General features: G+C 48.4%; 1 protein-coding gene across 6 annotated transcripts in view; it reads left to right on the top strand.

Moving 5' to 3' along the window:
• GATAD2A (GATA zinc finger domain containing 2A) overlaps nt 1-12,561 on the top strand; it is a 268,346-nt gene that overhangs the window by 235,850 nt on the left and 19,935 nt on the right. For all 6 annotated transcript variants that reach the window (XM_069215732.1, XM_069215734.1, XM_069215733.1 and 3 more), the window contains one exon: nt 977-1,275. In XM_069215732.1, coding sequence (XP_069071833.1) covers nt 977-1,275 — 299 coding nt within the window. The remainder of the gene's footprint in view (nt 1-976; nt 1,276-12,561) is intronic.

Genomic DNA, 12,561 nt, shown 5'->3' with positions numbered 1-12,561 from the left:
TAAACCCAGATCTGTGACTGGGGGTGAGTGTCTGACAATGTTCAGCATTCCGTCCATCACTTGTTGTTTTTGCATTGGTCTGGCATTGTCATCAAGTGTGTGCTTCTTCTATTGTGTGTGTGTGTGTGTGTACACAACAAATGCTTTGCACTACCCTCTAATAAGCCTAACTGCTCGACCACACTACCACAAAAGAGAGCATTAGTATTATATACTTTAACCTCTGTTGAGTCTCTGTGCACACTAAATCTCACTTTGATGTAGTATATACAGAGCCAGCTTCCTACACTCAAACCTGAGATAGCAAAATATTTTTATCCATACTCTAGTTTTTTTCATAGGACAGCCAGTCCTTTTGCAGTGAAAATAGCTTTCGGAGGCTTGTCACTGCAAGGATATGATAACATTACATTTCTACATGTCCTACTTTTAAATACCATGCAGCCTATTAAACGCAGGGTTTTATTACCATCAAAATGGTTATTTTGACAGGTTGGGCTGAAGGTTTAAACTGCAGTAGTCTGGCTGCAATTGTAGGCCTTAGGCTATGGTTTCCTTGTCGTAATAGTGGGTGCACAATAAGTACTGCAGTCAACAAACTTTCAGTACCATAGGAGTAGTTTCTTCAACATATGCTGGAGGCTTACAGGATAGTTACATGTGGTGGTCTGGGATTAGCCATTTTTCTTACATAGTAGTAAGAGCACATACACTGTTGAGCAGAGTTTAAGAACCATATGTAACTTCTACAAAACAAATGCCAAAGAATATTTAAAAAAAAAAAAGGGTACTTTTTTTCTCACCCATCTACTAACATCTGAGCATCAGAATGATCTTTGGACATCAAACATCCACAATATTTGTGATAACCATTCAATATTGTTTCAAGAAATAGGTTTAGAATGGTGTAGGATGGGAACTTTATGGACTCTGCTGTTTTAACTCTTGATACCAAATGTCCTCTTGCGCTTTACAGGCAAGATTTCAACTGCAGCTGCCTTCCATGAACCATACTGCTGTGCCCAGTGTAAAACTGACTTCACTAGCCGCTGGAGGGAGGAGAAGAATGGCACTATTATGTGTGAAACATGCATGGCCTCAAATCAGAAGAAGGCACTGAAGGCAGAACACACCAACCGACTAAAAGCTGCGTTTGTGAAAGCCCTTCAACAGGAGCAGGAGATTGAACAACGAATACTTCAGCAGACGGCCGCCTCCGTACAAGCTAAGCAGGAATCAGTATCACAGCATCATGCTCTGAAGCAAGTACGAACAGTAAGTACATGGCTGGTCACTATTTTGTTCTAGAGTATTTATTTGCAGTAGTCTTGAAAACCTTGTTATATGCACAGAATTATAGGGCTCCTTTCCCCATATAACTTTCTGACCCATTTTCAAATTGTAGAAAGTTGGCTCTGTATATACTATTTCAAAGTAAGAAATAGTGTGCACAGAGTCCAAGGGTTCCCTTTAGAGGTAAGATAGTGGCAAAATTAAATAATTCTAATGCTCTAATTTGTGGTAGGGTGGTCGAGCAGTAGGCTTATCGAGGGTAGTGTTAAGCATTTGTTGTACACACACACAGGCAATAAATGAGGAACACACACTCAGACTTACTCCGGGCCAATAGGTTTTTATATAGAAAAATATTTTCTTAGTTTATTTTAAGAAGCTCAGGTTCAAGATTTTCAGTAAACACTTTAAATGCAAGGTACTTCACTTAGATACTTAGGAACTTTGAATAAAAGCAATATCATATACAGTCTTTGAAAACAAAAAAAAAATGGCAATAAGCTATTTTCAAAGTGGACACAGTGCAAAAATCAACAGTTCCTGGGGGAGGTAAGTAAAGGTTAGTTTGTGAGGTAAGTAAAACACTTACAAGTCTCAGTTCTGGAGTATTGGCGGCTCACTGTTGGGGGTTCAAGGCAACCCCAAAGTTACCACACCAGCAGCTCAGGGCCGGTCAGGTGCAGAGGTCAAAGAGGTGCCCAAAACACATAGGCACCTATGGAGAACAGGGGTGCTCCGGTTCCAGTCTGCCAGCAGGTAAGTACCTGTGTCCGCGGAGGGCAGACCAGGGGGGGTTTGTAGAGCACTGGGGGGGGGGGGGGGGGGGAGGGGGGGACACAAGTAGGCACACAAAACACACCCCCAGCGGCACAGGGGCGGCCAGGTGCAGTGTGCAAAGCAGGTTTCAGGTAGAAAACAATGGAGGGACCCGGGGGTCACTCTAGCAGTGCAGGCAGGCACAGGGGGGGGGGGGGGGCTTCTCGGGACAGCCACCACCGGGGCTTGGCAGAGGGTCGCCTGGGGATCACGCCTGCTCCTGAAGTTCGGTTCCTTCAGGTCCTGAGGGCTGCGGTTGCAGTGCTGGTTCCAAGCGTCGGGTCCCTTATTACAGGCAGCCGCGGTCAGGGGGAGCCTCCGGATTCTCTCTGCATGCGTCTCTGGTTACTCACGGTTGGCAGTCGCTCGGGAGTCATTCCTGAGGTGTTGGTTCTGAATCTCGAGCCGGGGGCATCGGGTGCAGAGTGAGAAGTCTCACGCTTCTGGTGGGAAACGTTCAGTCTTTGGAAGTTGCTTCTTTGTTGCAAAGAAGTAGCTATTTTTTAACAGAGCCGCTGCTCACGGGAGTTTCTTGGTCCTTTAGTCCAGGGCAGTCCTCTGAGGCTTCAGAGGTCGTTGGTCACTGCCGAATGCATCACTGGTTGCAGGTTTTTGAAGTTGGAGACAGGCCGGTAGGGCTGGGGCCAAAGCAGTTGTTGTCTACCGTCTTCTCTGCAGGCTTGTAGGTCAGCAGTCCTAGTTTCTTCAGGTTGCAGGAATCTGATTTCCTCGGTTCTGGGGTGCCCCTAAATACTAAATTTAGGGGTGTGTTTAGGTCTGGGAGGGCAGTAGCCAATGGCTACTGTCCTTGAGGGTGGCTACACCCTCTTTGTGCCTCCTCCCTGTGGGGAGGGGGGCACATCCCTAATCCTAATGGGGGAATCCTCCAAATTCAAGATGGAGGATTTCTCAAGGCAGGGGTCACCTCCGCTCAGGACACCTTAGGGGCTGTCCTGACTGGTGGGTGACCTCTCTTTGTTTTTCTCATCTCCTCCAGCCTTGCCGCCAAAAGTGGGGGCAGTGGCCGGAGGGGCGGGCATCTCCACTAGCTGAGATGCCCTGGGGTGCTGTAACAAAAGGGGTGAGCCTTTGAGGCTCACTCCCAGGTGTTACATTTCCTGCAGGGGGAGGTGAGAAGCACCTCCACCCAGTACAGGCTTTGTTCCTGGCCACAGATTGACAAAGGCACTTCCCCCATGTGGCCAGCAACATGTCTGGTGTGTGGTGGGCTGGCAGAAACTGGTAAGCCTACACTAGAAGTCGTATTGGTATTCAGGGGGCATCTCTAAGATGCCCTCTGGGTGCATGTTACAATAAATTGCACACTGGCATCAGTGTGCATTTATTGTGCTGAGAAGTTTGATACCAAACTTCCCAGATTTCAGTGTAGCCATTATGGAACAGTGGAGTTCATGTATGACAGACTCCCAGACCATATGGCTACCCTGCACTTACAATGTCTAAGGTTTTGCTTAGACACTGTAGGGGCATGGTGCTCTTGCACATATGCCCTCACCTGTGGTATAGTGCACTCTGCCTTAGGGCTTTAAGCCCTGCTAGAGGGGTGACTTACCTATGCCACAGGCAGTGTGAGGTTGGCATGGCACTCTGAGGGGAGTGCCTTGTCGACTTAGTCTTTTTCTCCCCACCAGCACCCACAAGCTGTGAGGCAGTGTGCATGTGCTGAGTGAGGGGTCCCCAGGGTGGCATAAGACATGCTGCAGCCCTTAGAGACCTTCCCTGGCATCAGGGCCCTTGGTACCAGTTACAAAGGACTTACCTGAGTGCCAGGGCTGTGCCAATTGTGGAAGCAAAGGTACAGCTTAGGGAAAGAACACTGGTGCTGGGTCTGGTTAGCAGGGTCCCAGCACACTTTCAATCAAAATTTAGCATCAGCAAAGGCAAAAAGTTAGGGGGTAACCATGCCAAGGAGGCATTTCCTTACACAAGTCCACAGAGAATGCAGCCTGCCGCCAAGGGGATTGGTTGTGCAGATACTGGTGGAAGTTCACATTCCTAAAGCCTAACTGCAAAAATGCCGCAGATATTGGGGTGCGGAAATCAGTTGCTCTTATGAAGGAGGAGAATGAGCAAAAATGGTACCCCTGCACAGCTGAAGTATCAAAGTTTTACAGTGAAAGTACCCCTCAGAAAATATGCTGGAGCAACGTGTTGCAAAGAGCTTTGCCCCTCTGAACTTGGTGATGGTAGGTCTGCCAACAGACACTGTCCCAGAGAGCTATTGTGTTGGATAGCTTGCAGTAACAGCAGTCTCTCAAAGGATGGCAGTAGAAGGGACTTGATGTGCCGGAAGAAATGTGTAGGCAAAGGTCTGAGCAATGATGTTGAAATTTGAAACTGTGGTTCAGTGGTGATGGTGGAGTGTGAGGTTTCTTTTGGGCAGGGCAGCAAATGGGCTACCTAGCACACCACACACCATCTCATATGTACTCAGGGACCAATTCTGCATGTTTAACTAAGTTGTTTTTTGAAGTGGCAACACCCAAGACCTGTTTGTAACGCCATCTGAATATTGATGATTTTAAATTTCTCTGGCTTAGTCGTATGAGTTGTAATTTTCCATAGATATTAGTGTACCGTCCCCCTGGTTCACCTACGCAATTTATTCAGGTTCTGCCGTGTTTCGTGGCAGAACACAGCCTTCAGAAAGCCTTCGTAAAGCAAACTTTAATGGGGGATTTAAGTTTACATTTTAAAGATGACAATGTTAAAATGCCAAAACCTTAGTATACTACCTTGACGCTTTGCAGATGACACAGCTGGCTATGGCCCCTATACAAATAGGGACATCATTGGATCCCATTTTTACAAATAATTCTAATATGGCTACAGGAGATCCTAATGCAAATATATTAGACAATTATCTTGTGCCATTTCACTTGTGCAGAACAGGAAACAAAGCAAATGTGTCTCACCAACTTAGGCTTAGTCGGTGCTGGTTAAAACTGCATGCAGCAATTTGGGAAAGCTCTTGCAAATTCCACTTCTAAAATAAAAGGGGAAATTGCAGAAAGGTATGCTAGGTTTGAAGGCTGGTTGAAGAATTCACTGGACAGCCTATTTCTTTTGAGATTACCGAAGGATAGTTGTCCTGAGGGTTGTGCCCCATGGTTCTCTTTAGAGTTTGTGGAGTTAAAGAAAGAATCCAAAAAATAGGGAAGGCAGTGGAGAAAAAAACTAGGATGAATCCAGCAAGTCAAATTAAGAAAGCAGTGAAAAAAAAATCACTGTGAGATCATAAAGGGTAGTTATGTATTATAACTCAAAGATTGACAGCGCACAAACTCTTCCAAAAAGGTATTTAGGATGGTGAACTTTTTTATGAAGCCAGCCAGGAGTCAGTCTGGCCTCCCGCCCGTTGTAATATATTTGCTAACTATTTCTTATGAAAAGTTCAAAACATCCTTAATGTTGTAAGGGGATACCGACCTTATTAAGGTCCCCCCACATGCCTCCTGTAGACCGTATGGTTAAGGAGAAATTGATTGCATTCCCAGAAATTAGCAAGGATGTAACTGAAGAGATTTTAAAATCTATTAAATCGGGATCACAGCTAGATGCAGAGGAGCTACAATTTCAGTCAAAGGTGGTTCACATTGATCAGCGGACTGGCCTGAATGATGACCTGCGCTGTATGTCATATAAAGTGCCTAAAGATCTTAAGGCTCTCCAAGATACAAGGCTGGTACGATAGACGGTGTGGTGTGCGTGGTTGTGGCATTAGGGCCAGGGCCCTAGGTAGAGCTGGAGGGGCGCGGAAGCGGCCAGGCTACGTCTTGGTGCAATTTGCTCCATTCCATGTGCTCCCCCACCAACTCTGTCCGTGCGGTGGACATTGCCAAGACTTCTTTAACTATGGTGCAATTAGGTGCAGTAAGGTATATGGCGGTTGGTCACTTGCTGGTCGTCAAAGGCAAGCGAACACTACTGGTCAGAACTGGCGACCTGATTGCTGCATGTGACGCTGTAGGAGAAAGAGGAGAAGCGCACAGTAGAAGCAAAAAAAGAAGACAATGGAAAATGTGAAAAACAGACGAAGTAACAGTGCAAGGCAGACAGTCCTGAGGCACTCAATGAAAGCGTTCAACAGGCTGATTATGTCACAGCCAAAGGCAAAAGGACTCTGGTGAAAGGAGCCCAGGACACTGGTAGGGGCTGTTGATGTCCCCATGGTCCTGTGTCTATAGGCCCTGATTTCTCCTTCTCTGTGCCTCCACTGGATATCACTAAGCATAGTTGTGGTGTGGCTGCAGTGAACGCGGCCATCCCTTGACCTTCTGTGAGGTTAAAAACTAGTTTTTACCAGGTGGTGGATATAGTGCCTTCCTTGCAGCAGATTGCTGAGCAAAAAGGACTGGAGGAGCTAGTAGTGATGCAGGGATGTGCTTCAGAGGGGAACGTTGGGGGAGAACGCTGCAGTGGTAGTACTGAGGGAGCTAGTGCGACTGTTCTGTTTGGACCCCCATCGCTAGAGTCTACATGTGAGCAACCCCACAAGAAGCCATGTCCCATACTAAAGAGTCAACAAAGTGAGATGGATAGCCTAATGCAGGAGAGTGAACCTACTACTCTGCCCCCAGAGAAGTAAGGAGCATGAGGCCTTGCTCCATGGCTGCTCCAATGGAGAGCTCATGGTGCTAAGCAACGACTTGGGAACTGTTGAGCGAAGGGGAAAATGCAACTACCTCTATGAAAGTTCCCTCCATGCTTTTGGATTACACATTCCCTGATGTACCCTGTAGCCTAACAGCTACCAGGAACAAAGCGCCTGTGTAGGAAGTTGGCTCTGTATGCACTATTTCAAAGTAAGGAATAGTATGCACAGAGTCCAAGGGTTCCCCTTAGAGGTAAGATAGTGGCAAAAAGAGATAATACTAATGCTCTATTTTGTGGTAGTGTCGTCGAGCAGTAGGCTTATCAAAGGAGTAGTGTTAAGCATTTGTTGTACATACACACAGGCAATAAATGAGGAACACACACTCAGAAACAATTCCAGGCCAATAGGTTTTTGTTATAGAAAAATATATTTTCTTAGTTTATTTTAAGAACCACAGGTTCAAATTCTACATGTAATATCTCATTTGAAAGGTATTGCAGGTAAGTACTCTAGGAACTTTGAACAATCACAATAGCATATATACTTTTTACATAAAACACATTTAGCTGTTTTAAAAGTGGACACTTAGTGCAATTTTCACAGTTCCCGAGGGAGGTAAAGTAATGTTAATTCTTGCAGGTAAGTAAACCACCTACGGGGCTCAAATTGGGGTCCAAGGTAGCCCACCGTTGGGGGTTCAGAGCAACCCCAAAGTTACCACACCAGCAGCTCAGGGCCCGTCAGGTGCAGAGTTCAAAGTGGTGCCCAAAACGCATAGACTTCAATGGAGAGAAGGGGGTGCCCCGGTTCCAGTCTGCCAGCAGGTAAGTACCCGCGTCTTCGGAGGGCAGACCAGGGGGGTTTTGTAGGGCACCGGGGGGGACACAAGTCCACACAGAAAGTACACCCTCAGCAGCGCGGGGGCGGCCAGGTGCAGTGTGCAAACAAGCGTTGGGTTTCCAATGGATTTCAATGGGAGACCAAGGGGTCTCTTCAGCGGTGCAGGCAGGCAAGGGGGGGGGCTCCTCGGGGTAGCCACCACCTGGGCAAGGGAGAGGGCCTCCGGGGGGGTCACTCCTGCACTGGAGTTCCGATCCTTCAGGTCCTGGGGGCTGCGGGTGCAGGGTCTTTTCCAGGCGTCGGGATTTTAGAGTCAGGCAGTCACGGTCAGGGGGAGCCTCGGGATTCCCTCTGCAGGCGTCGCTGTGGGGGCTCAGGGGGGACAACTTTGGTTACTCAGTCTTGGAGTCGCCAGGGGGTCCTCCCTGTCGCGTTGTTTCTCCACCAGTCGAGTCGGGGTCGCCGGGTGCAGTGTTGCAAGTCTCACGCTTCTTGCGGGGATTGCAGGGGTCTTGAAATCTGCTCCTCTGGATACAAAGTTGCAGTCTTTGTTGAACAGGGCCGCTGTCCTCTGGAGTTTCTTGGTCTTTTGGAAGCAGGACAGTCCTCTGAGGATTCAGAGGTCGCTGGTCCTGGGGAAAGCGTCGCTGGAGCAGGTTTCTTCTGAAGGAGGGAGACAGGCCGGTAGGGCTGGGGCCAAAGCAGTTGGTGTCTTCTTCTCTGCAGGGGTTTTTCAGCTCAGCAGTCCTCTTCTTCGTAAGTTGCAGGAATCTAAATTCTTAGGTTCAGGGGAGCCCTTAAATACTAAATTTAAGGGCGTGTTTAGGTCTGGGGGGTTAGTAGCCAATGGCTACTAGCCCTGAGGGTGGGTACACCCTCTTTGTGCCTCCTCCCAAGGGGAGGGGGTCACATTCCTATCCCTATTGGGGGAATCCTCCATCTGAAAGATGGAGGATTTCTAAAAGTTAGTCACTTCAGCTCAGGACACCTTAGGGGCTGTCCTGACTGGCCAGTGACTCCTCCTTGTTTTTCTCATTAATTCCTCCGGCCTTGCTGCCAAAAGTGGGGCCGTGGCCGGAGGCTCACCGCCAGGTGTTACAGCTCCTGCCTGGGGGAGGTGATAGCATCTCCACCCAGTGCAGGCTTTGTTACTGGCCACAGAGTGGCCCCATGTGGCCAGCAACATGTCTCGAGTGTGGCAGGCTGCTAAAACCAGTCAGCCTACATGGGTAGTTGGTTAAGGTTTCAGGGGCCACCTCTAAGGTGCCCTCTGGGGTGTATTTCACAATAAAATGTACACTGGCATCAGTGTGCATTTATTGTGCTGAGAAGTTTGATACCAAACGTCCCAGTTTTCAGCCATTATGGTGCTGTGGAGTTCGTGTTTGACAGACTCCCAGACCATATACTCTTATGGCTACCCTGCACTTACAATGTCTAAGGTTTTGCTTAGAGACTGTAGGGGCACAGTGCTCATGCACTGGTGCCCTCACCTATGGTATAGTGCACCCTGCCTTAGGGCTGTAAGGCCTGCTAGAGGGGTGAATTATCTATACTGCATAGGCAGTGTGAGGTTGGCATGGCACCCTGAGGGGAGTGCCATGTCGACTTATTCGTTTTGTCCTCACCAGCACACACAAGCTGGCAAGCAGTGTGTCTGTGCTGAGTGAGGGGTCCCCAGGGTGGCATAAGCTATGCTGCAGCCCTTAGAGACCTTCCCTGGCATCAGGGCCGTTGGTACCAGGGGTACCAGTTACAAGGGACTTACCTGGATGCCAGGGTGTGCCAATTGTGTAAAACAAAAGTACAGGTTAGGGAAAGAACACTGGTGCTGGGGCCTGGTTAGCAGGCCTCAGCACACTTTCAAATCAAAACATAGCATCAGCAAAGGCAAAAAGTCAGGGGGTAACCATGCCAAGGAGGGATTTCCTTACAGCCTGCAAGAAAGATTGGATCTCGCAAGTCGTCTGAGGTCCCGTTGACACTAGATGATGGTTCTGCAGCTTGGATGGAGGCTACGTTTGACACCAAATCTATATACAACAGTTCCACACCTAGTGGGAGGGAGTTCCTGGATTCCTCCTCATTTCAGAGCATCCCCATTAGCCAGTATCCAAGGGTTAACCCCATATCTGCAGAGTTCCCGCAAGGCTTTATAATCTCTGAGGCTATGACCGGATTAAACAATGTTTTAACATCAATACTTGCATTATTGGAGACATTCCTTGGGGGAACTGACCACATCGAGTCACTCTTAAATAAGATAATACAGGCCCTAGTTCCAGGGGGAAGGGTGGTTGAAAGGAACCAGGATATACTCCCACAGTCCCCCTGCAAGCTAGCCATGACGGGACTAAATCTTTAAGCCCCGAAAGGAACATCAGATGCATACCCCAGATCTTGGCCCCGCACAAAAGGAGAGCCAACTGCAAATTGATGCAAATACGAATAACTCCTGTGGTGATGGTACCTGTGGAGAAGGTGACAAGGGGATTATAGCAGTATAGGAAAGGAGCCTCTTTCAAGCATGGTTACCCCCATTTTCTGCCTGTTGTTAATGTTTGACTGTGTCTACTGAGATCCTGCTAACAAGGACCCCAGTAGTTTTGCCCTCTCCTGTAAACTGTACCTTTTTCTTCCCACAGTCAGCATACTGGTCCCCCCCTTCCATGTAAGTCTCTAGTATATGGTACCTAGGTACCCAGGGCGTTGGGTTTCTAAGGGATCCCTATGGGCTGTAGCAGTTATTCTGCCACCCATAGGGAGCCCATGCTAAGGGTTCTGCAGGCCTGCCATTGCAGCCTGCATGAAACGGGTGCATGCACCCGTTTTCACTAAAGGGCCCTAAGTCGCCTGGCCTCTAACCTTGGCGTTGACATAGAATTAGCTGACGTCGATGACACCAGCTTCAGAACTGAAAGGCGCGGACCAGGAGAAGGCGGCTGACTACAGTCTAATCCGGAGTCATCCGGCGCCGGAGCGGATCCCATCGGCGCTGTGGTCATCTGAGGCTCCGTCATCGGTGCAACTGAAAGGGTGATGACACCGGTGCCACAGGTCTCTGAGGTGACGTCATCGGCGCCGAACTGGCATCCTCAGCCAGATAGAAGGGCATAAACTGCGCCGCCTTGTAAGGAGCCCGGGAGCCCAACGAAAATGCTAAAGGACCCGTGGGACCAGCCATAGCATTAAACATAGAAAACATGGCATTTAACAATGCTGCCGAATCTGCTCCCAGAGCCGGGAAGGCAGGATAACGCTGGTCTCCATGCTGCACTTGAGCCTATTGAGCATCCGAATCCTGCGCCACAGGTAAAAAGCGAGGAGACTCTGTAGGTGTGACCACCTCGAAGAACGGCGCTGGAGAAGCCTGAAGGCTTTGAGGTTGTGGAGTCAGTCGGACTAACGTCGCACGACGCCATATAGATGGAGACCTGGACCTTGAACGGCTCCGAGCCAAACAACGCCGAGAGTCATGACGACATCGCCTCTTGTGCTTCTTCGACAAAGTGTGAGAAGATGACCTGTGATGGCTCTTATGTCCTTTTTTCGCCTTAGCCAAAGAGTTTGGCCTCCCTCTCCTTCAGAGCCTTTGGATTCATGCTCTGGCAGGATACACACTCTTCGACGGCATGCTCGGAGCTCAAACACCAAAGGCAATCATCATGAGGGTCAGTGACCGACATGCGACCCCGCACTCTTGACACTGCTTAAATCCCGACTTCCTAGGAGGAGACCTTGTAACCAGAAACAAGATGGAACACCTTTAACAGTAGCGAGAGCTAGGAGAAAACTGTTAGGTTGAACGCAGGGAAAAAAGGGAACGGACGTCGGCACACCGGCAAGGACCTCTTATTGGCACAGTGACGTCAGACGGAGTCGCGTGGAGCTGTGCAATTGTGGCGTCGACGTGGAGAGCTGGGAAGGTTTTCCGTTGGATGCTGGTGCATGGGAGAATTCATAAGGTGAGGAATCCACAGGTAGCTAGTGTATTCACCAGAAAAAGCGTTACAGAAGGTAAGTAACTTGTTCTTTTCTCCCTTTGGGTGGTTTAAGGAAAATCCAGTAACTTACTCTTTTTCTCCTGGTCGCTGGGGGGGCACTGTGTACTTACCTTTGGGGTTTCCTAGTACCTCCAGCTCCCCTCTACACATTCCACTACCTAGTTGGGGATCCTGCATTCACATTCCATTTTTTAGTATATGGTTTGGGCTCTCCCTAGGGTCACTACTGCCTATTTGCTATTGCACTGTTTTATTGCTATTTGCCTATTTCTGATTACTAGTGTACATATCTAGTGTCACCTCCTATTGGAGGGTTGCCTCTCTAGTACCTTTTGGTAATGTTTTTTCCATGTGTGTAAGTGCTGTGTGACTACGGTGGTATTGCATGAGCTTTGCACGTATCCTAGATAAGCCTTGGCTGCTCATCCACAGCTACCTCTAGAGAGCCTGGCTTCTAGACACTGCCTACACTACACTAATAGGGGATACCTGAACCTAGTGTAAGTACCTTAGGTACCCACTATACCCCAGGCCAGCTTCCTACAAGATGGTTATTTCTCTTTGTTAAAATGACCCTTAATGATTCTTGTGAGTGGTGATATTTACTTTAAACTTTTTTGAAGATCCCCATTTCACAGCTAGTATTACAAGCAAGTAACCTTTTCGTTCTGGGTTGGTGGCTAGATTAGGCGCATCTTCTCCAACTGCAGTGGAGAGCGCAGCTCTCTTAGGAGGCTAGGGCTTAGGTAAGGAGGCTAATTCTACACAGAAGCAGCCAAGTTTTAATTGTCATGGCCCTTCTTTGTTTAAATGCTTGTTTTCTTGTTGCTAGGCAGGGTCATAATGCAGACCTATGCAGTGGTATGCCTTTGAGTGGCCCAACTCGGTCTTGAGGGGTTTGGGGGTGTGGCAGGCAAGCATTCACCCCAAGGGCAGTGAATATCTGAGATACGGAGGAATACTTGCGGGGTCTCATCACATTTTTGCAGA

This window comes from Pleurodeles waltl, chromosome 12, assembly GCF_031143425.1.
Source record: "Pleurodeles waltl isolate 20211129_DDA chromosome 12, aPleWal1.hap1.20221129, whole genome shotgun sequence".
Taxonomy (NCBI): domain Eukaryota; kingdom Metazoa; phylum Chordata; class Amphibia; order Caudata; family Salamandridae; genus Pleurodeles; species Pleurodeles waltl.
The sequence above is the reverse complement of the archived record's forward strand: the minus strand, read 5'-3'. Positions and strand labels throughout refer to the sequence as shown.